Below are 27,286 nucleotides of genomic sequence, written 5' to 3'. Positions count from 1 at the left end.
TGTTACGTAAGGTTCTCTTTTATTTAAAAGATCATTCACAAAATACCATATCCATAGACTCACTTTCTGTCATAGAACTGAATGTGTTAAGTGTTTGGAATTCCATTCTTACAGTCAGCTGGGCGCCCAGCAGTGTGACGGACGTGCCTGTTCTGTCTTTTCCGCATTGGAGATGGATTAGATCATCTGAAAGCATCAGCTTTGATTACAATCACGCAATGCATGTCTGTCTTAAGTTAGGTATTGGTGTTACACAAATGGTTCTTATCTCAGAAGCAGAGAAGATGGCAGGCGAGGGAAGGAGTGAGAGTTCTGCAAATTGCCGAGACCTTGCGACAAAGACAATCATAAGCCAAGGGGAAGGCTGGCAGGAAGCTGCTAGCTAATAAGCAAGCTGCGCACCTCTCAGCCCCTCTCCCTAAGGCTCTAGTGGCTGGCTGACCCCTAACTGCTCCAATCAGAACAGATGGGGACTTGGTGCCAAATCATTTTCCATTTGTTCACTCACAGCTGTTCAAGCTAAAAGCAAAGCCTGATCCCCCTTGCTCCCAAGTCAGTGTTCAACACTGTCTGTGGGAGCAGGGGTCTGCCCCACGGAGGAGGCAGCAAACCTAGAGGTTTCTAGACACCCAGGTACCGAGGGTCTTAACAGCTGTGTATCTATCAGATAAAGTGCCAGACTCTAGGCCTTGAGCTGTGGTGGGGAGCAGCCTCTATGCTAAGCACCCCGGAGCAGACAGACACAAGGGAAAGAAAGAGCGCACAGACTCAGTGCAAGCACAGCTGCCCAGTGTAGCTCCAGCACCACCCCTGCTTCCCACAGCCTCAGCTGTAGGAAGCGGATTGAGCTGCAGTGGGCTGCACCCCCAAGGGGCCTCCATGGCCCAGGAAGAGCAGGGAATGAGCTTGCACTTGGTCTTAAGAGCGAGCAGGAGCAAAGTCACATGGCCACTGGCACTCAGGTCACCACCAGTGCAGAATGTCCGGATTCCCCTGTATCCTTCTGGCCTCACTGTTTGACAGGAGCCCGCTGTGCCTGAACAGGCTGCTGGGGCAGGTGATAGGCCCCCAACACAGTGGCCTGTCAGGACTGGCAGGCATGTTTCCTTGTTTTAAAAGCAAGGTGCTTCCAATTCTGCACGCTCATCCCAGCTGGATACCAACAAGTCACCACCAGCCACCTAGCCAGTGGCTCTAGTTCTTTCCCAGAAGCCACAGCAACACAGAACTCGACATGCAGGTTGGAGAGAAGCTCCAAGAAAAAGCAGAGGACAGCACGCCCGGAGTGTGGCTAGGGCATGTAAAGGAAAGAAAGAAAGCAAAGAAGGACGAAGCAGCACCTCAGCCTACCTTCCACACGCGACCACCACACCCACACCGTGTGGGAAGGAGCAGGGAGGGCAAGAGAGAAAGGAAAGAGAGAAAACAGAAAGAAAGCACAAAACAGGCACTAGATAGATATAGCAAAGCCAAGAATGTACTAGAAACCACTTGTTAACAGCTGACATGCACTCACAAGCTCTGTGTTTCCGCTGTAAGGAGGACAGTGCCAGGTGGGAATGGGGCCTGCAGGGCGACCGGCCGCCATCAGACTGGGCTGTGGTCTTGCTCCAGCTCCCCTATGCCCCATTCCCTCCCAATCTAAGCTCATTCTTGCTCCTTCTGAACCACTTCCTCTCTGGGCCTGGCTCCCCCGAAGATAGCTGAGTTCGGGTTGGCTACTTGGTTGAGGGGTGTTGCCACTGTCCGAGGTTTAAGCTGCAGCCGTGGTCTCTGTGCTCGTTCCTCTGGAGGACAGAAAACAAGGTAGCTTATACAGAATGGGCTCTATGCCATACACCCAGGCAGCTAACCAAACTTCAGGAACTTCAATGACCCCAATCCTTTGTGAGAGGGCTTCATGTGGCCCAGGTTGGCCTCACACTTTCTATACAGCTGAAAATGACACTGAAATCTGGATCCTTCATCCTCAACCCACCCCTCCCCAAGTGCCAAGGACTATAGGCCACTGAGACAGACCTATCCAATTTTCAAAATGGACTCTTACAAGTTTAGTTAAAATCAACGCAGGGTTAAGACAGGTTTTACAGGGGGTAGACAGTAAGTCCTAAATAAAAATGTCTGCCATACCTTCTGTGGGTTCTCTGAAGTCCATATTGGAGCCGCGCATGGGAGGGCCGTCTCGAAAGCGACTCCCCATTGGAGGGCCTGCTCGCCGGTCTCCAGGGCGACTGCCCCCCCTACCCCCTAAGAAGTCATCCCTGTAGCCTAAGGAAGAAGATACTGAGTTAGCAATTGTTTACACTATTACAAAGAGACAGACAATAGTCTAGGAACCAACTCCAAATTTAATGTTTAGTTTGTCTAGTATGAGATTTTTTTCTAAATTAGGTGCATAAAAATATGCACTTGCTGGGTAATCACACATCTGGGGATGGAACCCAGACCCTGTGTGTGCTAGGGAAGCATTCTGTTGTTAAGCCACGACCCTAGTTGCTCAGTGATGCTAGGAAAGCAGCACCCCCTTTGACATGGGGTGTCAACTAGCAGTAGCCCTGGCTGGTTTCCAACTCAGACCCTCTTGCCCCTGCTTTCCTAGTGCGGAGATTAAAGGCAAGCACCACATACAAGAGCTAGTCAAGCATTCTGCCTCCAAGTCACAACTTACCCCTCACTGGGGGGCTCTAGGCAATTGTTCTATTCCACTGTCCCTGCTGCTGTGTGGAACACTCAGAGGGAACCTCACATTGCCACAACTCTGTACATACTGAGAGTCCACAGCATAAACTGCAGCTCATGTAAGAGATGCTGAATTCTCTACAGACGGTGTTTCTCAGAGACAGGACTATTCCCAGGTTTGAGGCCAGCCAAGATCACACAGGAAACCTCTGTATCAGAAACAAACAAAAAGCCCCACCATCCAAAGAGCTTGCTGTTCTCAGCACTGAGTTCAGTTCCTTGTCTTCACATCTGGTGGCCCATAACTACTTGTCAACTACAGCTCCTGGGAATCTGGAGCTAAAGACTGGTCTTCCATGGGTTCTCATGGTGTCATAGATTTGTAATCCTACCACTGGGGAGACAGAGACAGTGGATCCCTGGGGCTCACTGTTGGCTGGCCAGCCTTGCAACAGGTAAGTTCTGGCCAATGAGAGATGCTGTCTCAAAAATAAACCAAGAAGCCGGGCGATGGTGGCGCACGCCTTTAATCCCAGCACTCGGGAGGCAGAGGCAGGCGGATCTCTGTGAGTTCGAGCCCAGCCTGGTCTACAGAGCTAGTTCCAGGACAGGATCCAAAGCCACAGGGAAACCCTGTCTCGAAAAACCAAAAAAAAAAAAAAAAAAATAAACCAAGAGCGGCCTTAGCAAGTGAGGGTGCTTGCTGCCAAGCCAACATGTTGCCCTGACTTCTTTCAGTGCCTGGTTCCCAGTGTAAGAAGACATGTCTTCTGAAAACTACCCTCTGACCTGCACATACATACACAGAGGCTTGTGTATACACAGAGAAACAAAAATTAAAAATATCTTCTTTAAAGCCAGGGGAAGTGGTACATGCCTTAAATTCCAGTGCTTAAAAGGAAGATGGATCTGAATTTGAGGCCAGCCTGGGCTACACAGTGTTCCAGGCAAGCAAAAGTTACATGGTGGGCTCTTGTCTAAACAAACAATCCCCAAAATAGCACACACAGAGCACAAGAGAGTATTCAGACAAACATGCCCGCTTTCCTTTATTTGAATTCCCTTTGCAAAGTAGAAATTTCACTCCTTGCAACTTACTATTCTTCATGGTTTTCTGAGTCAGGGTCTTAACTATGACTCAAACTTGAGCTCTTCCTACCTCAGTCCCCTGGGCACTGGGATTATAGATAGGCCACACAACTTACATTTGTGGGAACCAAGCACACAAATGGTGCACATATACAAACACCAATACATATAAATCTTAAACAAAACCCCAAACTCCAGCCCCAAACGGGAAAGTTATGTGGGAGATATGGACTTCTACCATGGAAACCCTTAGTTCTCTTTACAAAGTCAAGGTCAGCACACTGGCTGTCAGTTCTGGTGATGGAGGCATGTGTGCACGTATGGTGCAGGGCTTATTCAGGGCCTCTCTTCACATGCTTAGCTACTTACACCCACTCCTGTGGGATGTTTTCATCTACTTTCCTGCTGCATTCATGACGGAGTCAAAGTGAGGCAGGAAGGTTCTGGTCACTAGTAAGTTGCTCATTTTATGGCTCAGTCACCCTGCTTTTTTCTAGGACCTAAGGCTCTAACACTGTAGACTAGGGGTCACCACCCCAGGACCTGCTTTCCTTGTATGGGCTGGCTCTGACACATGCTGCACACTTCAGTCAGAGACCAGCTTATACATAAAATTACAGACTTACTGCGTGCTACTGTACTTTTATGAATAAGCTCATTTCTGACTGGCTACAGGACTTTGCATTTGCCTGCCTGCACCCCCACACCTACTGACTGACACAGACATCCTCTCATCAACCTGGATCGGCTGAGGAGGGATGGTGAAGCAGAGCCTATCCACAGCTCCATGTTCTTCAAGAAAAATATTGGCCATCAGGATCCATAGCACTGAGGTTTCCCGGGCACCTCTGGAACCTTTATGCTATGTCATTTCTAGAAACGCTGCTAGTTCTTTTCGTACCACATATGAAACCTCAGGAGCTGTCCTAACTCTAGCCCAAGCAACATGCTCAGGGGAGTCTCTACCCAGTTCTGAGAGGTTTAGTGCATGCCTAGAGACCTTCTGGAGTCTCACTGGAGAAGGAGTTAAATCTGCCTAGGCTGAACACTTCCAAGAAATAAAGGACAACAAAGGACTGGGGAAGAGTGGAATGTTTAAATACTGATACCAGAGTTGAAGTCGTCCCTGGAATCCCATCCACCTCTAGATTCTCGAGAGCCACCCATTCCTGAGGACACACACACAAAAAGATCAAGTTGAGGTCTGTGTTGGTTAGTTGGTTGCCATGACACAATCATTTAAAAAGGGAAACCTTAATTGAGAAATTGTCTCTATCAGATTGACATGTGAGACTGTCTGAGAAGACATTTTCTTGATTAATGATTGACGTGGATGGACTCAGCCTATTTTGGGCAATGCCACCTGTGGGTAGGTGAGTCTGGATTGTATACGTCAGGAAGCAAGCTGAGCAAGCCAGTAAGCAGCATTCCTTACATGGTTTCTGCTTCAGCTCCTGCCTTGGCTTCCCTAGATGATGGACTGTAGCCAAATAAAAAGTTTCTTCCCCAAGTTGCCCTCGTCACGGTGATTTAGCAAAGAGAAACCTAACTAGGATAAGGCAATGTTGCTGCATGTGCTGGGTCGTTTTATGCCAACTTGACACAAACTAGAGTCATGAGAAGAGGGAACCTCTATTAAGAAAATGCCTCTATAAGACTGGGCTATACAGAAACTTGTAGGCGGTGCCACACCTGGGCTGGAGGTCCTGAGTGCTAGAAGAAAGCAGGCTGAGCAAGCCATTGGTAGCAATACAGTAAGCCTCGATGAACAGAAGTTTAAGCCAAATAAACCCTTTCCTCCAAGCTGCTCTCCATCACGTTGTTTCATCCCAGCAATAGAAACCCTTAGTTACTGCAGAAGTATTCCAAAACCTAAGCTCTCAGGCAGTGCTCAGTAAGTGAGGCACATGAGTAGCAAGCACTGTGTGCACACAGCAAGTTGTGTCCACTTTTAAAACAGTCAATCACCTCTGTCATCGGGTCCACCTTTCCTGAATCCAAAGCCACCTTTATCTTGTTTTCTGCCTTCTGCAATGTCCACACGAAGTGACCGGTCACCCAAGAGCTGAGAACAAGAGGAAAAATACTTTATGTATTAACACGAACACATACCTCAGGCTCCTGCCTGGGCAAGGGGAAGTTGATGATACTTACTGCACCGTCGTACGTCAGAGCCTCCTTCAGGGAATCCACCTCATCAAATTCTACATAGCAAAACCCTGAAAGAGAACAAAAGCTACCTTATACACACATTCTGGACTCCAGGCCTGCTGGAGTCTCATTAGCATCACTAGACACCACAGCCCATAGTGTTGTACCATTTGGATGACCACAGAACATGCCAGTATATACCCATCTTTCAAGATGAGTTTTCATATAGTCCAGAATGGCCTCAAATTTGCTATATATAACTAAATAAAGATAACTAGAATTTTTGATCCTCCTGTCTCGATCTCCCAAGTGCTGGGATAATAGGCATATACAACCATGCCTAGTTTATGTAATGCTAGGCATAGAACCCAGGGCTATGCACATGCTAGGCAAGCACTCTACCAGCTAAGCCACATTCCAAGCCCTTAATTATATTCCATCAGGTAGAAAATGCTAACCTAATAGGCACTGAAACAGCCAGTGTTTTTACAATGCTTCCCCCTCATATATATAGCAGTGCTGGGGATAGAATGCAGAGTCTTGTGTATGTTAGGTAAATGCTCTGCCATAGAAGCATGTACCCAGACCTCTGCTTATAAGCTTTAACTGCAATTATTAAAACTTTTCTTGGGACTGCTGCAGAGCTGTCTGGCTTCTGGGTGATCTTGTTTAATGTCATCTAATTGGGAGGCAGACTTCAGACTCAAATTAATACCCACAACGTTTTGAAGGAAGGGGTTCATAGTACCTACTAAATTCCTACTTTTTGTTTTAAGCTAAGAAATATAACCTTAGCAACAGGATCACATTTTCTGATATCATTGGGCTAGAAATCTGTTTTAACAACTACATCCCAGACACCGATTCTGCTGTCCATTCCCTGTGATGTCTAAATCTGGATTAAGTACTGCTTAATATGTATACCCATGTGCTCACGATTACCCCATGTAACGGCGTAAACGAATGCAGACAGATTGTAAAAATATATATACAACTTTAATGGCGAAATAGATTTACAGAACCACTGTTCCCGTGGAGACCAGGAAAGCAGAAGGGGCGGCTGGGAGCACACTCGCCAAATTTATAGGCAAACATTAGCCCGAGGCGAACACGCCCCCCAAGGGGCGGGACATATCCCTACATCTCCCCTTTTTGTCTAAATAAGACAGAACCAAACCAAATACAACTATATACAATAACAACAAATAATAAATATAACAAACAATATTGAGAACAAAAGCTTTGCTAAACATTCTATCTCAAGGAGTCCAAATAATGTAGAGAGTAATTACAATTATATAATCTTCAACTACGTCAAAGATCTGAGAAGGGAATAAACACTACTCAACAATATAGATATATTCAATGAAAAGTATGATAGATATGAAGAAAAGCAAAGATGTTTTCTAAACTCATATTTCTTTCTGTCCCATATCATGGCTCTTGACATGGAACAGAAACTCCAGAAACTCTGGGTTTTTCTCTTACTAACAGGCTTGGAATTGGAGAGGGACTGAGCCAGAGTCCAACTTCAAAACCAGCTCTACATATTTATAAAGAAATGTTTAATAAGACATATAAAAATTAACTTACAAAATGTGTCCATCCATCAGTAATTAAATATTCAGGGTCCCTTAATTTCTTTGAAGATGAGTATTTTCCTGTGGAGATAAGAACCCTGCTTCCAACCTATCTGTATTTCGTACCATCAGTATGCTTGCCATCCTTATGAAAGAATTGTTATTTATCTTTTCCAAGTGGCTTCTCTTCTTCAAACCGAACCTTTATTAATTTTGACGGTATCCACAATTTTTCCTCACCTGTGGAGATAAGAGCAAAACCCCTTCCCCAACGTAGCACATCTCCTGGCTTCCATTGTGAGGTCAGCACATCCTTGAAATAAACTGGTTGATTTAGTTCAGTAGACTTTTCCATTATCCAATGTCTTTTTGCAGCCGTTGTTCCCTTCTCATTAGCGTTGAGAAAATTCAAGGTTAACAAAGCATTATGTAACCTATTTCTGGGGGTGTTTTTCACCCCTTTCTGTTTGTTCAACATATCCTTTATAGTTCGATTTGATCTTTCTATGACTGTTTGACCTGTAGGATTGTATGGTATACCTGTAACATGCTTGATATTGTAATAATCAAAAAAACCGTTTCATTTTCCTAGAAACATAAGCAGGACCATTATCCGTCTTTATTTGTGTAGGTATACCCATGATAGCCATGACTTCTAATAAATGAGTGATTACTGAATCAGCTTTTTCTGAACTTAAAGCAGTTGCCCACTGAAAGCCTGAATAAGTGTCAATGGTGTGATGAACATATTTTAATTTGCCAAATTCTGCAAAGTGGAACACATCCATCTGCCAGATTTCATTCCTTTGGGTGCCCTTTGGATTAGCCCCTGCAGGCAGTGGTGTTTGGTTATAGAAAGAGCAAGTAGGGCATTTCTTTACAATCTCCTTAGCTTGTTGCCATGTAATTGAAAACTCTTTCTTTAGGCCTTTACTGTTGACATGATGCTTCTTATGAAATTCTGAGGCCTGTAAAACACTTCCAATCAATAACTGATCAATTTCTGCATTACCTTGTGCTAGAGGACCTGGCAGACCCGTATGGGATCGGATGTGTGTTATGTACATAGGGCAAAGCCTGTTCCTGATCAAATCTTGAACCTGGAGAAACAATGAGGTTAGTTCTTTTTTTTTTTTAAATATTTATTTATTTATTGTGTATATAATATTCTGTCTGTGTGCATGTCTGCAGGCCAGAAGAGGGCACCAGACCTCTTTAAAGATGGTTGTGAGCCACCATGTGGTTGCTGGGAATTGAACTCAGGACCTTTGGAAGAGCAGGCAATACTCTTAACCACTGAGCCATCTCTCCAGCCCAATGAGGTTAGTTCTGTATCATCAGGTATAAATTCAGCAGTTTCAATATGTAAAATAACTCTTTCTGCGTATTGTGAATCAGTGACTTTCTTTCAGTGACTAAAGAATAGGTTCTTTAAAATCCCTTAGCACCATAAGAATGGCATATAATTCCGCCTTCTGGACAGAATTATAAGGACTTTGTTCCACCTTACCCAAGTCTTCTGATTTGTAACCTGCCTTCCCTGATTTATTGGCATCAGTATAGAATGTACGGGCTCCAGTTATTGGAGCATCACGGACGATTCAAGGAAGAATCCAAGAAGTTCTCTTTATGAAGTTAAGCCTCTTGCTTTTTGGATAGTTGTTATTAATGTCTCCCAAAAAATTAGCACAAGCTCTTTGCCATGGTTCATTATCTTCCCATAATTTCTTTAGTTCATCAGCAGTGAAAGACACTATAATTTCTGCTGGGTCTATGCCTGCTAGTTGACAAAGTCTCAGCTTGCCTTTTATAATTAACTCAGAGACTTTTTCCACATAAGTTTTCAGTTTCTTACTTGGTTTATGTGGTAAAAAGATCCATTCCAAAATATCATCTCTCTGCATTAAAATTCCTGTAGGAGAAATTTTTGATGGTAGTATGACAAGAATACAATCGAGCTCTGGATTCACCCTGTCCACATGTGCCTGCTGTAATTTTTCCTCAATCATTGTCAGTTCCTTTTCTGCTTCAGCTGTTAATTCTCTGAGACTGTTTAAATCTTTATCACCATCCAAGGTTTTGTTCAAATGAATTATTAGATCAGGTGTTATTCCAATAGCTGGTTGTAGACTGGAAATGTCTCCTAACAGTCTTTGAAAGTCATTAAGAGTCCGTAGGCGGCCGGGCGATGGTGGCGCACGCCTTTAATCCCAGCACTCGGGAGGCAGAGGTAGGCGGATCTCTGTGAGTTCGAGACCAGCCTGGTCTAGAGAGCTAGTTCCAGGACAGGCTCCAAAGCCACAGAGAAACCCTGTCTCGAAAAACCAAAAAAAAAAAAAAAAAAAAAAAAAAAAAGAGTCCGTAGGCGATCTCTCCGAATTTGTGCCTTTTGTGCCTTAATTTTTTGCAAACCTATTTTATAACCTAATTAACAGAATCTCCCTTCTGAATCTTTTCAGGAGCGATTTGCAATCCCCATTTAGGTAAAAGTACCTTTATTTCTTCAAACAGTCTGTTCAAGGTATCCATGTTTGAATCAGATAACAAAATGTTGTCCATGTAATGGTATACTATAGATTTGGGAAATTTCTTGCATATTATTTGCAATGGTTGGTTCACAAAATATTGGCACAGGGAGGGGGACGGTCAGTGGTACCTCCTTGAAGGTTGAGAATTGTTATAAGTAGGCACTGTGAAGGCAAATTTCTCTCTATCTTCTTTTTGCAAAGGTATAGTGAAAAAAACAATCCTTTAAATCAATAACTATGAGAGGCCATCCTTTTGGTAATAAAGAGGGCAAAGGAATTCCAGATTGCAGAGGGCCCATAGGTTGAATAACCTTGTTGATGGCCCTGAGATCTGTCACCATTCTCCATTTACCTGATTTTTTTTTTAACCACAAATACAGGAGAATTCCAAGGGCTGATAGATTCTTCTATATGTCCAGCATCTAATTGTTCTTGTACCAGCTGTTCTAAAGCCTGTAACTTTTCCTCAGCTAAAGGCCATTGCTTTGTCCATATTGGTTTCTCAGTCAACCATTTTAGAGGCAAGGCTGTTGGTATCTCTGAAGGGACATCAATTGCTTGTTCTTGTACAGCCTGAATGGCCGGTTTTCTCCGTTTGTAATATCTTTTAATATTATTCTCAGAAATATAGGCTCTAGAAGTAGCAGGAATGTTAATTTCGGTACTCCATTGTTGTAATAGGTCACGACCCCATAAATTCATTGCAATATTGGCTACATATGGCCTTAATTTTCCTATTTGTCCCTCTGGCCCTATACATTCAACCCATCTCGTGCTCTGCCTTACTCGAGATAGGGTTCCAATTCCCAGGAGCTGAACATTTACATTCTGAAGAGGCCAATACGGATGCCAAGATTCTGGGGTAATGATACTTACATCAGCACCTGTGTCCAGCAGGCCAGTAATAAAAATGCCATTTACACACACTCTCAGTTTAGGTCTTTGATCATTTATAGAAGTTTGCCAAAACACACGTAACTTATCTTTCTGATCATTATTGCTTGTAACAGTAGTCATGGGGCTTCCTAATTGTCCTGACGAGGCACGTTCTCTGCAGAAACTGGAAATGACTGAACCATGTTTGCCATGGGGGCCTGTGAGGCCCCCCATCTCACGTTTCCCGTCCATATCAGGTTGCCTTGTCTATCTCTTGTAGACCTGCATTCATCTGTCCAATGTCTGCCTTTTCCACATCTTCTACATAAACCTGAAGGCTGAGCCCTCCTATTCATGTTATTTCTAGAAGATGCATTATTATTATTATTTCTGAAAAATCCGTTGTCTACAATTCCTTTTCATATGAACCATTTTGCCACAATTAAAACATTTGGTATTCTGGTGTCTCATTTACCATTGGAAATTGCTTCTTCTACCCATGCTTCAGTGCCATAATCAAATGTATCAACATTGAGTGTGTGCAAGACCCATTCTTCCGAGGGCGCTGATCTGAGCTTTAAAGAGCCCCAAATTCTTTTGCATTCCACATTTGCATTTTCATAAGCCAAAGACTCAATCATTATACGTCTTGCTTCTGGGTCAGATATCCCTATTTGTACAGCCTTAGTTAATCTTTGTAAAAAGTCACTAAAGGGTTCTCTCTGACTCTGTTTAACTCTGACAAATGATTCCATTCTCTGTCCTGGGTCTTGTACCCTGTCCCAAGCCCTTAAGGCTGCTGTAGTACACATGGAGAGTGTGTTTTCATCCAAATTAGCTTGTTCCTGAGGGTCGGAAAAGAGCCCTTCACCTAGAATTTTATCTAGGGAAATGTCAATTCCCTTCGCTTTTTCCTGCTGTTCTAAGAGTCTAGCCTCTTGCCTAAATAAGCATTTCCATTTCAATTGCGGTCCACTCTCAAGTACTGCAGAGCTCAGCTGGAGCCAGTCCGAGGGGGTTGCTCTGCTTGTCGTGGCCCAAGTTCTTAGCATCTCTTTAATAAAAGAGGCTTGCATCCCAAAAGTCATGACAGCCTGTTTTATTTCCTTGAGATCATTCATATGGACAGACTCCCATGTATCCTCCTTGATGACCCTGGGGTTTTTGGAACTAATCACCTTCTCTGTTGTTATTACTGGAAAGGCAGGTAGAGCTGTAGGTAGAGCTTTGTGGAAATTGTCCCGGAGAGATTTACCCACAGATGTAGTTAAAATTTGCCTTGCTACCCTTTGCTCTTCTTCATCAGAATTTAGAAATTCCTCAATCTTTTCAATTCTATTCACCATTGCCTTCTGCAATGTCTGAATCTCCTGTCCAGAATTATGTTCCAAAGCCTTCATTGAGGATTCTAAAGTATGAAGTTTGTCTGTTAGAGATAACATCTCATCTTTGGACATAATTTTTTTTTTAAATATTTATTTTGTATACAATATTCTGTCTGTGTGTATGACTGCAGGCTAGAAGACCAGACCCTGTTACAGATGGTTGTGAGCCACCATGTGGTTGCTGGGAATTGAACTCAGGACCTTTGGAAGAGCAGGCAATGTTCTTAACCTCTGAGCCATCTCTCCAGCTCCCTGGACATAATTTTTATGGCATAAACCGTATTGACAATCTTTCCGTCAATCTGTTATAAGCTATAGACAAAATCCGATTGTCGCATTCAGCAGTTTCGATTCTCTCAGTTAATGTTTCATTTCCTACAGAAAGGGACTGAAGCTTATGATCCAAATCAGCTGTTCCCTCTTCCATAGTAATGAATTTCTCCTTAATATCAGCCACTAATGTTTCAGTTCCTACAGAAACGGACTGAAGCTTACGATCCAAATCAGCTGTTCCCTCTTCCATAGTAATGAATTTCTCCTTAACATCAGCCTGGAGAACTTCAAACTGATTCTTGAGAAGATTGTTGTCATTCTCAATTGTTTTTAAGCGTTCAATCTCTGCCTTAAGAATCCTGGATTCGTCTCGTAAAGACTTTATCATATTTCTATTATCAAACCATTTAGTGCCAATGAAAACTATGAATCCCAGAAGGATCCGTAGATGTGGGGTGATAGACACCTCTTGTAAAATCTCCCACATGGTACAATTAAAAAAACTGTTAAATTCTTGAACAGTAACGTGTTCAGACATTTTATTTATAAAAGAAAAATTTTTTACCTGCAATGATCGTGATGTTTCTGCCAGTGGTGGTCTCTGTTTTTGGAGCCTGTCCTAGATCTAGCTCTTGTATACCAGGCTGGCCTCGAACCAGAGATCCGCCTGTCTCTGCCTCCCAAGTGCTGGGATTAAAGGCGTGCGCTACCACCGCCTGGCCGGGTCTCAAACTCAGAGATCTGCCTGCCTCCGCTTTCCAAGTGCTGGGATTAAAGGCAGGCGCCACCACCCCTGGCCGGCCTTGAACTCACAGAGATCCACCTGCCTCTGCCTCCCAAGTGCTGGTATCAAAGGCGTGCGCCACCACCGCCCGGCCAAGTCACTTTGTATCAGACCAAATCTGCCGCTGTGGCAGCTTTTGTTGCAAAACCACAGGTATTTGAGTTTCTGCTAATTCAGGCAGTGGGGTTCCACTCCAAATTTAGCCAAGGCAGGCAGGGAGGGGTTAATTGCTCTGGCGAGCAGCCGGGGCAGAATGGGCCTGTGTGGCCGAGTGTGTCTCGGACTCAGCACTGGGGCCCGAGTCATGAACTAAAAAACAGCACCCAGGAGGGTGCTGTGTTAGCTAGAGGGCTACCCGCTTGAGTCGGGGGCAAAATAGCCTGACGTTGGACGCCAAAATGTAACGGCGTAAACGAATGTAGACAGATTGTAAAAATATATATACAGCTTTAATGGCGAAATAGACTTACAGAACCACCGTTCCCATGGAGACCAGGAAAGCAGAAGGGGCGGCTGGGAACACGCTTGCCAAATTTATAGGCAAACGTTAGCCCGAGGCGAACACGGCCCCCAAGGAGTGGGACTTATCCCTACAACCCCATACCCCTCCTCACACCTCGGAAAGACTAAATGGTGCTTGGAAGATCTGAGCCAGCAGCTGCTGCTCCACTAGTTGTTAGAGGACACCAACCTGCAGAAGACCAATGGGAGTCTTCTTCCCTAGGTGAATTCAGCAAGGGTATCTGGGAGAGTGATTTCCAAGTTTAAGGAGGCAATGACAGCACAGTCACATACCTCAACCTCTAGAGCTCTAACTCAGCACAATGTTCCAAGAGAGAGACCCCAAGACATCCAATACTGGTGCAGCCTGAAGCCACGTTGACCCATAAACCTTATGCAAATTTGGTTTGTTCATGTTTTTAGCATGCAGAGATTCCCTAATTTACTACATTTTATATACTATGCCCAGCCGCAGGGTTTGAAGCAAACAAAGCCTATACAAAGCCACACTCACATACTTTTTGCTTGGCTTTCACAGGGTAAGTTGAATGAACCCAGGACAGCATGCACTTAGGACTGGGTGGAAGGATATGCTTACCCATCTTTCCCATCCTTGGCCCATTCAGACACCACTGTGCAGACACCAGCTACATGTAAAATGAACTAGCCCTCCCAAATATACTCTAAGTTTCCCAAGGGAGTCTGGCACCACTGAGGTTGTTTTCAGATAACAATTATCAGGAAGCTACCAAGAAAAACAAGACACTGAGAGGGAAACTAAAAGTTTTTTTTCAAGGTTGGAGAAGAGCAATTGCTTTTTTCTTTAAAAATATTTATTTATTTATTATGTATACAATATTCTGTCTGTGTGTATGCCTGAAGGCCAGAAGAGGGCACCGGACCTCAATACAGATGGCTGTGAGCCACCATGTGGTTGCTGGGAATTGAACTCAGGACCTTTGGAAGAGCAGGCAATGCTCTTAACCACTGAGCCATCTCTCCAGCCCCCGAGAAGAGCAATTGTTGACTCTTCCAGAGGGCCAGGAACATCTCAACATCCACATTGTGGCTACAACTATCTGTAACCCCAGATCCAGGCACTCTATCAGGTTCACACATGGTGCATATACATACATGCACATATGTAAAACATTCATATGCAACATAAAAGTAAAGCTAATTTAAAAAAAGTTGTTTGGGGCTGGAGAGATGGCTCAGTGGTTAAGAGCACTGACTGCTCTTCCAGAGGTCCTGAGTTCAATTCCCAGCAACCACATGGTAGCTCACAACCATCTGTAATGAGATCTGGCGCCCTCTTCTGGCGTGTGAGCATACATGGAATACATGGAGACAGAATGTTGTATACCTAATAAATAAATAAATCTTTTTAAAAAAAATTAAAAAAAAAAGTTGTTTTCAGGGATGTACAGGCACACAGCTAAAAAATTTTTTTGTTCTGAAGTTGTCTTTAGTTTTATTGCCTCCTTTTCCTCTGAGATAGCTCCTGTGCCTGTAGAGACAGAACTATATGAAAGCTGGGCAGACAAACATGGGGATATGTACTACAAACTACAGTCATAAAACACTGTTCTCCCAAGGGGACAGCGTTAAAGGGAAAGGTATGGTGATTTCTGCTGGGGACCAGGCTAACATAGGACACACACACCAGAGCAGAGCCTTCTGGCTCACTTAACTTATTTTCATTCACATATCCCACCTCTTAACCCTCCAGATCCACCCACAATAAATTCCTCAAAACCTACCTTTAAATTTGTCCGTGTCTTTGTCTCTGACTAGCCGCACACTCCGTATGCTGAGATCCTTAAAGATAGCATCTATGTCACCCTGAACTGTGTTAAAAGGGAGATTTCCTACATAAGCTGTGTAGGGGGGCTCTGTGGGCAGCTCCTTCTGGCTTCGGGATCCATGGCCACCAGCACTGCCACGGGACCTAGGAAGAGAGATGCACAAGAGTTTAAGGCTCTTGACCCACAATCCTCCTCATGTTCATCAAAAAAGGGCCTGATTTTGATGACAGAAATAACCATAGAAACACAGAATCTAAGCAAACACTGTACTAGACGCCCCAAACATACCACATCGATGACAACTAGCTCCCTTGCTGGGCTGGAATCTGTATCTGCAATGTTTATATGGTAAAACCTAAGTCAATACCCTCAAGAGCCTGAAGGCAAGATGACCACAAGTTCAAGACTAGCTTAAGTTCCGTTAGACCCTGCCCTTTGGGATTGGGGGAAGATGGGCTGAATGACTCAGTCTAGATCTCTGGGGCTCACTGGCCTTCTAGTCTAGCTGAGTTCCAGGTTCAGGAAGAACCAGTCTCAAAACTAAGCTGGAAAGTGACTCAAGAAGACACTTGCTATTGACCCCTGGACTAAATATGCAAACAAATAAACCAGAGAGCAGGGCATGGTGGTACATGCCAATAACTAGGAGGCTGAGACAGGAGCAAAGCCACCCTGAGCCACAAAACAAAAAACCAGGACGGTCAGCCAGAAGAGAGAAGTGAGTAATTTCTTTTCCTAGGAGGGACTACTACATAGCCCTGGCTGTCCAGGAACTTATTATGTAGTCTAGGCCTCAAACTCAGATATCCTTCCACCTCTGCCTCCCCAGGATGGGACACTAAAACCACATGCTACCATGCCCACCTGGGTTTTGTTTTTTTTTTTTTTTAGTTTGATTTTTTGAGACAGGGCTTCTCTGTGTAACAGCTCTGGATGTCCTTGGAACTTACTTGCTTTGTAGATTAGGCTGGCCTTGAACTCAAGATATCTGTCTGCCTCTGCCTCCCAAGTGTTGGCATTAAAGATACGTGCCATCATATAATAAAGCTTTTATTTTAGATGTATTTATGTGTAGGAATGTTTGGCCTGTATGTATGTATACGTGCTACATGCATGGTGCCCACAGAAGTCAGAAAGGCATTGTGTTCCCTGGAGTTACAGATGGTTTTGAGTCATTATATGGGCACTGGGATTCAAACCCAGACCCTCTCTCTCCAAGCATTCTAAAAGCTCCGAGGCAGCTATTCAGATGCTGAGGTTAACACATTGGTGCTACAATAATTTTTCTTTACTGCTGACTAGTGACCACAGAATGAATGCCTAACAAATGTCAGGCATGGTGGCCCAAGCCTTTAATTTAATCCCAGTACTACTCGGGAGACAGAAGAAAAGTATCTCTGGGTTCCAGGGCAGCCAGAGCTACAGAGAAACTCACCTTAAAACCAAATGCTAGCCGGGCGGTGGTGGCGCACGCCTTTAATCCCAGCACTCGGGAGGCAGAGGCAGGCGGATCTCTGTGAGTTCGAGACCAGCCTGGTCTACAGAGCTAGTTCCAGGACAGGCTCCAAAACCACAGAGAAACCCTGTCTCGAAAAACCAAAAAAAAAAAAAAAAAAAAAACCAAAAAAAAAAAAAAACAACCAACCAAATGCTAAGGGGGTTAAGAGAGAGAGAGAAGAAAGAAAAAGGAGGGACGGCGGGCGGGTGTGTGTGTGAGGCCCCAGGAGAGATGGCTCAGAGGTTGAGAATACTGGCTACTCTTCTAGAGATCCTGAGTTCAATTACCAGCAACCACATGGTTGGGTTGACTTTACAACCATCTATAATGAGATATGATGCCCTCTTCTGGGAGGCAGAACACTGTATACATAATAAATAAATCTTAAAAAGCTGTAGGTGCATGTCTGTAATCCTAGTCCTTGAGACAGAGGACCATGTCACATTCACAGCCAGTAGCCTATCTCAAGATCCCACCTCAAACAACACAAACACCCCACTGGTGTGTCACTCCCCAAAGGAAGCTCTGCAGCCTGAACTAACAGCAACAGAACAGGCTTATGAGGGCTACAGCCACTTCTCCCACCTCTCCACTCTCCCAAGCTTATGTAGTGTGTAAGAGCCCAACTGACTCAACCCTTTGACACTACTCTCATGCTCCTACCTCCCGAAGTAAGTATCTTCTGAATATTCTTAGTAAGCTACTTTAGCACTGGGCTGTGGACACGTAAGCTATCACCTGAGCATCTGAAAACTGCATATTTACTAGCCCTTTAATCAAGGCTCAGGAGATGAGCAGCATTAACATAGTCAAGTGGAGCACTGCTGGCACCACTGCAGCCAATGGCAGGACACCACACTGCACTTGACTCACCCTTGGTATTCCGACTGACCTTCTAAGGACCTGACAGGAGGTTCACCTAGCTGTGATGCTGTGTGGGTGGCACACACAGCAAGGATATGCTAGACACAGGGATGTGACTCACCCCCACTAGGGTAGGACAGCGCAAGCTCATCACATTACTCCCAAGCACTGTTTATTTCTGGAAGCGAGCTCATGAGTGTATGGGTATTATGAATAAGGGTTAGTAATAGTGAACACCTGTGTAGGAGCAAGGCCAGGTCCAGGAGTAAGGTAGCCAGGGTGGTGATCCTGCCTGGCATGGTGACCCACACCTTTAACACCAGGGTGGATCCGAGTTCAAGGCCTGCCTGTTCTACAGAGTTCCAGGATAGACAGGCTACACAGAGAAACTCTCTCAAAAAGCAAAAGCAGTGGGATTCACTTCAAAGCCGTAAGTAAGGGGCAACTCGCTCGTTGGGGAAGTTGAAAGAAAGCACAAGCAACACTGTGAAGAGTAAAACACCCAGTTTCCAAAACATCAGGTACCAAAGAGTTAGCTTGAGACAGGATTCAAAAGTCCTGATAAGCAAGCCAGCACCTTGTGCAGGGGTTAGCATGTGTAAACCATTCTACAAACAAGTCCTTAGTATGAGCCTGGGCTACATGTTCAAAGCCTGCCTAGGAAAGCAGATTTATTGTTGATATTGGTAGCTTGGAGTAGGACCTCTACCAATCACTTCTCTGTACTTCAGTTGTTTTTGTGTTTTCCCCTATAAAACCCAGACCGGACAACCTTCCCAGTGGCTGGGATAAAGATACACACCATGCTTCCATTTTGCCTGTTACTTTATAAATGCTTAAAATCTGTTTCATTAATGAATTTCATTGACTATAAACTATTTAATAAATACCAAGTGCCATATAAAATTTAATAACAATCATAGAGTACTCAAGGTTAGGCTGCCACACCTGAGGTTATGATCTGACCCTGGCACTTGGAGATGGTAGAGAGAAACGGAAACTGGTAATGAGGTAGTCAAAGAGCAGATCCTAGCCCTGTACCCTAAGACCCAAACCAGATCTGACAGTCACAAACTCCCAGGCTCTATCACATGGCACCACCGAGCCACAGCTGTTCAACAATCATTAGGAACAGACCAGTGATCTATGACACAAAGGGTATGTTGAAGAAGCAATAATAGTTCAGGAAATCTAACTTTTATCTGCCAAGTGTAACCCAAATCCTTTAGGCTGTCATTTTTCTTCACTCCAGTCAACCAAATAGTGAATGTCTGAAAGTCAGAGCAAGGAAGCTCAAGGCCCAGCCCTGCCCTCTAGGCAGGATTCTGGAAAAGCACAACGGTGTACTTGGTGATGAATCCTGGGGCAGGACAGCTGGGAGTATCTTTCACAGCACCAGGAACTCACTTTTGCAGACGGTAGACTGGGGAAGCAAACTAAAATGGCTGGTAAAAACATGGAGGTTACTACAGAAGAAAAATCAGGTCCAGCACTAAGTAAAGGGTCTGCCTAGCAAACCTGAAGCCGTGGGTACCGCCCTGTGCACAGCATACATCCAAAGAAACCAATAAAGGGATAGATATTATTAGAGGCTGAATCCAGTTAAGTCAATGAAGCAAAAAATCAAATTGGTCCAACTGCCTGGTGGCACACATCCTAGCTACACACATAAGAGATGTGGGTTTCAAATTAGAGGCCAGCCTGGCAACTTGACAAGACTATCTCAAACAAAACAAACAAAAAACTCTAAAGTTAAAAAAAAGGGAGGTAGGGTAGGCAAATCCCAAGGCTCTATCCACACCAATGCATAAAAATTAAGCATGGTGGTGCAAGCCTGTAAACCCAGAGTTAAAAGCACACAGTAGGTAGAGTTCAAAGTCATTCTTGGCTGGGTATTTGTGGAGACTCAGTCTCAGAAGTACATCAATATGCCAGGTATGGTAGCACACCCATTTGATCCAGCACTCAGGAGGCACAAGTAGGCAGGCATGAATTCACACTGGTCTATCTCAATAGTCTCCTTTGTCCAAATCTTTATTCTTTCGTCTTGCTGTTTCAAATATCCCTCCCACAAAACTGTATGTGTTAAGCCAGGCAGTGATAGCACACGCCTCTAATTCTAGCACTCAGGTGGCAGAAGCAGGCAGATCTGAGTTTGAGGCCAGCCAGGACTCCATGGGAAGACCCTGTCACAAAACAAACATACAACTCCTCAAAGAAAAGCCTCCCATCATCACTCTTACTACATAGGTTCTGATGATCCATAACATTCCAGATTATCAGTTTATAGTCTACACTCAGCTTGCAGTTGGGCTTTGCACAAACCCAGACAGTGTCCAAACCAGATAATGCCACTTCACCTTGCAACTACAGGGAAAGAACAAAAGTCCCTGTCTGTCTGTCTGTCTGTCTGTCTCTCTCTCTCTACCGAGAGAAAGAAAAAGGTGAGGCAGGTCTGTGATACACCCCTGCAATCAGAGCAACTTGGGAGGCTGGGGCAGAAGATCAGAAGTTCAATGTTGTCAAGTTCATGCCTAGACTACAAACCAGTCTGAAACAAATCTTTTTTTTTTTTTTTTAGACAAATCATTTTAAAATTGTGTGGGGAGGAGAAAGAAGACCTATCAACAAGAGCTTGACCACCTCCCTCTGTTTGAAGGGTTGGAAACCCTACTACTGATGCCTGCAATTTCTGATACTATATGCACTTTGGGATACTTATAAGGAATGTGCCAATATCTCCAACTATGAAATATTGCTGAGTTTCCAAATCCAAAACACACCTGGCATGGTGGCCCAAGCGAGACAGAGACAAGAACTGCTGTGAATTCGAGGCCTATCTGTTCTGCATAGTGCATTTTAGGGCAGCCAGGACCAGAGAGAGAGAGACCCTGTCTGCAAAAGCAAAAAATGTATGCTCCACCAGTGCTTATGGGTTCTCTTTTGTTTGTTGTCTAAGACAGTTTCGTGTATCCTCCCTCTAATGCTGGGGTTAGACATTTATACCACCAGGTGATTTACCTGGTGCTGGGAATGGAACCTAGAGTGCATACATGCTGGTGCACACTCCTAAATGAGCTGTATCTCCAGCACCCATACATAAATTCCTTATCAGTTATTTCCAAGTACTCAATTACTTTACTAATTATTAGAGAAAATTCAAGGCTGGAGATGGAGTGGATGGTTAAGAGAATTTGGTACACTTGCAGAGAACCCAGGCTCTAACTCCACTACCCACATTTATCCCAACTGTAGTTCTAGGGAATAGGGAACTAGATACCTTCTTCTGACCTCTGACAACAGACAAAACATTCCTAACACACACACACAAATAAATAAATCTATCTCAATCTAGTAGGGACAGAAGCCTTTAATCCCAGCACTTGGAAGGCAGAGACAGTCTCTGAACTGAGGCCATTCTTGTCTGATCTATACATTTTCAAGCTAGTCAGGGCTATAGAATGAGACCTCTTCTCTACAAAGCAATAAAAATAAAAGAAAAAAAATAATTTTAAGTGTATTGGTATTTTGCCTAAGTGTATGTCTGTGTGAGGGTGTCAGATGTTGGAGTTCTTAGTTGTCATCTGGGTGCTGGGAATTGAACCTGGGTCCTCTGGAAGAGTAGTCATTGCTTTTAACCGCTGAGAGATCTTTCCAGTACCATCTAAAAATATTTTTTTTAAAAAAATGCATTATGCTTTTTAAAATAGATTTTTTAAACCCTCTTTTAGAGAAATACTACTTAGAAATTTTCTTTTTTTCAACAGGGTTTCTCTATGCAGGCTGTCCTATAGACCAGATTGGCTTCGAACTTTAAGAAATTCTACCTCCCAAATACTAAGATTAAAGGTATACACCACAATGCCCGGCCAAAATTAATAAGACAATTGAAAAACAAAGGAGGCTCATGCCTGTAATCCCAGCATTGGGGGCTAAGGCAGTTGAGTCCAAGGCCAGCTTGGACTACACAATAAGTTTCATGTTGTCTAACCTTGTCTTAAAAAGAAATCCAAAAATATAACAAAGAAATGGGCAGGCTCCAAGTTTAAGCACTAAAACAGGGAAATGTGGGGGGAAAAATAAAACAAGACATTAAGGTTTCTTTTTCTGTTTCTTTTTTGAGGGAAGGTCTTGTTCCATAGTCCTACATATTCTATACATTTGTACCATATTTGTCCCTTCATTGATCCCCTTCTACTTACATGTCATGGATGCACTCACACACATACTTCTAGACTCTGCATGAGACAGACTGTCTTGTCTTTTTCATATTTCTATGAGGCTTCCCCGCTTCCTTCAACTTAGTTCAGCTGCCCCTCTCCTCTCCCCTCAATGTGGCTTCAATTCAAAGGTTTAGAGGCTACCAGGGAAGACATCAATGTGAAAATTCTAGTCTTCAGGTGACATAATGGGGTGGTAGTGGTAATTAAAGGGATGAATAAAGAGTGCTAATCATTCAATAAACATTATCTTCTGTGTTTTGGGCAGTGGGACAGCCTTGCAGCCAAAGTTTCTGGACTCTGTCACATATTAGCCAGTGAGGTAAAAATAAAGCAATTATAGCATCAGAGGAAAAAGCAATTTCCACACACAGCTCAGTATTTTTCTCTTCAAGACAAGGTTTTTCTGAATAGTTCTGGCATTTGCTTAGTAGACCAGGATGCCCTTGAACTCAGAGATCCACCTGCCTCTTGCTCCCAGGTGGTGGACTAAAATGTGTAAACGACCACACCCTGCTTCCACTTCTGTTTTAAACACACAAGGGACGTACTAACTCTGAAGTTATGTGAGGTTTACTACAAAAGGCACTGGCTGTTTAAGCACTTCAGCTGAGGCTGTAAGACTGATGTGAGGACAGGCCAGCCTGAGCTATACATTGAAATTTTATCCCAAAAAGTCAGAGGGGATGTTAAGAAAAAGAATAGAAGCCCTACAAGGCTCTAAGGTCAGAATTCTAAGTTCCTTAACTGGAATCTGACAGCGATCTTTGTTGTTTTTTGTATAGGGCCTATTGTAGACCAGGCAGACCTTGAAAACCTCTTGCCTCAGCCAAGAGGGGAGTGGGTAAGACTATTGGAGTAGGGCTGGAGAGATGGTTCGGTGACTGCTCTTCCAGAGGACCTGGGTTCAATTCCCAGCATCCACACGACAGCTCATAAGTGTGTGTAAATCTAGTCCCTGGGCGATCTGACACCTTCACACCATTGCACATAAAATAAAGATTTAAAACAAACAAAAACACAAAGACTACTGTGAGTGCCACCATGCTTTTTTTTTGTGTGTGTGTGTCTGTTTTGGAGCCAGAATCTAACTATGCAGTTTCACATGTTCTTGCAGGCACACTCCAACAATCTCAGCCCCCATTGTCTGAAATCCCCACCTAATTCTCATGCTTGCCAGCTTTTAATTAAGTACACAGAAGCTTTTGTAATTGCCATTAAAAATGTATTTTACGGTCAATTACCAACAAAACAACTGGAATCACTGGGCTGGAGCTGGCTCAAAGGGTTATGATTACTTGCTGCTCTTCCAGAGTATCTGGATTTGGTTCCAAGCACCCACATTTGTCTGCATCAGACCCCCTCTTCCAGCCTCTGTACACACAATACATGACATACATGACATCCTGGCAAACCACCCATACATGCAAAATGAAAAAAAACAAAAAACAAAAAGACCTAGACCTTCAGAAATACAATTTAGGAGCAAGTTTCTGGCTAGTCAACATGATCTCCAGGTTAGCCAGGGATACATCAAAATCAAACCAAACAGCTGGGTGTAGTGGTGCCCATCTTTTAATCTTAGCACCAAGGAGGCAGAAGCTGTTATGTGAGTTCCAGGATGGTCAAGCTAGAAATGCTGTCTCAGAAATAACAAATCAAACCAAACAGAAAAAATACTGAAATGCAAAACAAAGTCCATTCAAGACTAAGTAGAATCAACTCTTGAGGATCTGGAGTTGTGGTTTGATTTGCTAGAGAACAATGCAGTTCCTAGCCCTTATTCCAAGCTGAGATTGGATCTGTGCATGCTCAAGCTTGAGGGGAAAGCCATGCTTTTAGTCTTCACTCCTTGACAACTGCAGGGCCACACAACATGTCTACGAAAGAGGCCCGTGTCCTTCGGAAGAGGTCCATGACTAGACTCCCAGAACTTGGTAAGGACAGACTGAGACAAGAGGGAAGATTGCTAATAATTTGAGGCCAACTGGGCCACATAATGAGACCCTGCTTCAAGGCTCTAACAAAAGCTTTTGGAGAATGTGTAACTCTGAAAACCAGACTTAGGCCATAGTGTTGTTCTAGACTGGGAAAAAAATACCTCACACAAGCAAAATATGAGATCGTTTTTCTAATATATGCTGAAGTGTCTATAAGGTTAAAGTTCTGCACAACATAAGAGATAACTGCTGATACAAACATTACTAAAATAGCAATGAAAAGATCAGTCATTAAAGATATTTGGTTAATTCTACCATAACACTAAATTTCAGATTCAGATAGCTGAGAGAACTGGGTTGGGGGTTCAGCTCCATGATAGAACACTCGCTTGCCTAGAAAGTTCCAGGCCCGGGGTTCAATATTCAGCTGAGTTGTGAGGTAAGAGAACAAAATTACAAAACAAAAAAAAACACACCCAAAACAAGGCAGCCAATAGCTGAGAACAGACATGTTCTTCTATAAGACATAAACAGACTCACGAACAATCTTTTTTTACTTGGAATCTTCCTGCCTCAGGCTCCCGAGCAACTGATGCTAGTGCAACCAGGCCTCATTTCAACAGATTTTAAGAGGCAGAGGCAGGTGGATCTGTAAGTTTGAGGCCACAGCTTCAGAGAGACCCTGTCTCAAAATTAAAACCCCACAAACCCCAAAAAGACCCGCCGATCACGATTACATAGAGACACTCCCCCCTCCACCCAGCACAGCACTTAAGAGCATTAACTGTTCTTCCAAAGCACCAGGGTTTGATTCTCAGTACCTACATGGTAGCTAACTCATCTCATCCTCAGGGATGGCTCTTTGAACACTAAGAACACCAGGCAAGCAGACATATGCACACAAAACACTCATGTACAAGTAAGATTATTAATAAATAAGTAATTAGAAAGAAATTGAGCAATCTACTTTCACACAAATAAGCGCCAGCTGAAATGCCTGCGGTGGAGTTGCAGGTCTTTAATTCCAGAGCTTGAAGGGAGGCAGGCAGATCTGCATCTGAGGGCAGCCAGAGTTACATAGTGAGATCCTGTCTCAAAAGAGAAAATGGAATGAAGCAGCTTGAAGATTTCAGGTCAGAGGGGTTTCTAAGTAAAGGGACTTTTACATAAATCAGCTCTGAGAGAACTTGGCAAATGGCCATCGTTTTCACCCACCTGTTAAAACTTCAAACGAGTTGCATCTTAAGAGAATTTGTTTACGTTCTAATTTTTCACCAAAAAGTTGGTAAATTTGTTTAAAGGCAGTTTTCTTTTCCCTTTGAGATTGGATTCACTATGTAGTCCAGGCTGGTCTCAAACTTGGGTTCCTCCTGACTTAACCTCTATAGTCTAGGGTTTGGGTAGGAAAAGAGCCCCTGAGCACTTTTTTCAAACTAGTAAACAAACAAACAAACAAACAAACAAAAACCAACTCAAATCTCTAATATTAAATTTAAACAGGACTGCTAAGTGTGGTGGCTTTAGTCCCACTACGGGGAAGGCAGAGGTGGGCTGAGTTCCAGGACAACGTGTCTACATGGTGGGTTTCAGGTTAGCCAGAACCACGCACACAAATAAAAATTTCAACAGGATTTTAGTACAAATCTGTACCTAGAAAGCTACCCCCCAGGGCATTCATGCTAACATTTCATCCAACACCTATTTATATTTTTATTAGCAAATAAAATACTCTTTGAAATACATATGGCTCCACCTTACCCCCAGTTTCCTCCTTATGGTAGCATGAATGCTAGCCAGTACACTCCTGCCCCTAAACAAGCCTGGGACTCAGCTCCAACCCTGGGTATTTAAAGGTGATCATTCTTCACCTAACAAAAGGGACTTTGGGGGAGCCACTTGGGAAACCTAACACCACAGTAGAACTACTGTGATATTGTCCCGGGAAAGTCACCTTTTCTGTAAAAAGGATAAAGGCCAAGTGTGTTCTTGGCAAATAAGCAAGATGCTTAAACAGACTGCCCTATAAAATTCCTGTAACCGGGAATGGTTATTTTATTTGTCAAAGCAAGTGGCTTAGGCTTGTGTATTTCTATTGTTTGGGAGGAGGCTGAGCCTACGACCTCGGGCATGCTAGACAATCGCTCAACTACTATCGAGCTACAATCCCAGCTGCTAATGTGTATTTAAAAGCGAACAAAATACCCGGTGCTGATTTTTGGAATTAAGCACCGGGAGCTTTCTATTTTCATCGGTTAACGATGGGGTGGGAGGGCGGTGATTCTAATCGTCTGCATTCTGAATACAATCAGAACAAGGCGAAAGCGATTCTTCTCCAGGGCAGGGAGAAACGACCAATTTCCGCCAGCAGACACGTAAGACCTGTCAATAAGGCATCCTAGACGCGAGGGAGGCAGAGAGAAACAGACACGCACACACACCCCACTACGGTCTATTTGTTTTGGTTGCTGTCCGCGCTCCCTGCCTCCCTCGGTGGATCCGACTGTCCCAGGATCCAGACGCCAAGCGGGAAGGGAACCGGCCCTCTCGTGGCCCCGCGACCCCATCCGGTCCGCGGGGACCCTGGAGAGGGGCAGGCCTCCGCCCGCTTCCGTGCTGCAGCCCAGCCTGCCGCCGCGCCAGAGCGCGACGGGGAGGAAGCTGGACGCCGGCGCCGGTTTCCCCGGGAAACCCTCCGGCGTCGCTGCGGTCTAACTTCGAGACGGAGGCGGCGCGGAGCCGGAGGAGGGATATGCGCCGCGAGCAAGAGCCCGGCAGCCTAACCGTCGCCGGCCGCTCCCGGAGCGCGCCATTTCCAGGCCTCTCCTCGGGCCTGGTCAGGCCGCTTCACGCCGCCCGTCTCGAGTGAGCGCGGCAAGGCCGTCCCCTCCGCACCTCCACGCACTCGGCCCGGCCGACCCACCCGCCCGCCAAATCGCGCCCCCCGCCCGCCTCACCCTCTGCCGCCGCCGAAGCTGCTGTAGGCCCGATCGTCGTAGGTATCGAAGTCCGCCATTTGCCGTCTCCGCTCCTTGAGGAACCAGCGGGCCAGCGAGGAAGGACCCCGCAATATAACTCCTCCTCCCCCCTCCCGCCCCGCTACCGGGGCTGTC

The 27,286-nt window shown here is 44.4% G+C and overlaps 1 protein-coding gene across 2 annotated transcripts; it reads right to left on the bottom strand.

Moving 5' to 3' along the window:
• Positions 1-27,286, bottom strand: Eif4h (eukaryotic translation initiation factor 4H). Of its 2 annotated transcripts, XM_041648785.1 has the most exons (7): positions 27,131-27,286; positions 15,610-15,797; positions 5,923-5,987; positions 5,737-5,833; positions 4,878-4,937; positions 2,131-2,268; positions 1-1,787 (listed from the first exon to the last, which is right to left on the bottom strand). In XM_041648785.1, exons 1-7 carry the CDS (start codon positions 27,187-27,189, stop codon positions 1,648-1,650), a joined length of 747 nt encoding a protein of 248 aa, XP_041504719.1. In that variant the 5' UTR covers positions 27,190-27,286; the 3' UTR covers positions 1-1,647. The 2 variants fall into 2 exon arrangements, with proteins under 2 accessions (XP_041504719.1, XP_041504720.1); XM_041648786.1 differs by lacking the exon at positions 4,878-4,937.

The sequence above is a fragment of the Microtus oregoni genome, unplaced genomic scaffold (assembly GCF_018167655.1).
Source record: "Microtus oregoni isolate MIOR12 unplaced genomic scaffold, Mior012 000003F_ref0000135, whole genome shotgun sequence".
NCBI classification, from domain to species: domain Eukaryota; kingdom Metazoa; phylum Chordata; class Mammalia; order Rodentia; family Cricetidae; genus Microtus; species Microtus oregoni.
This window is presented reverse-complemented; position numbering and strand designations above follow the sequence as displayed.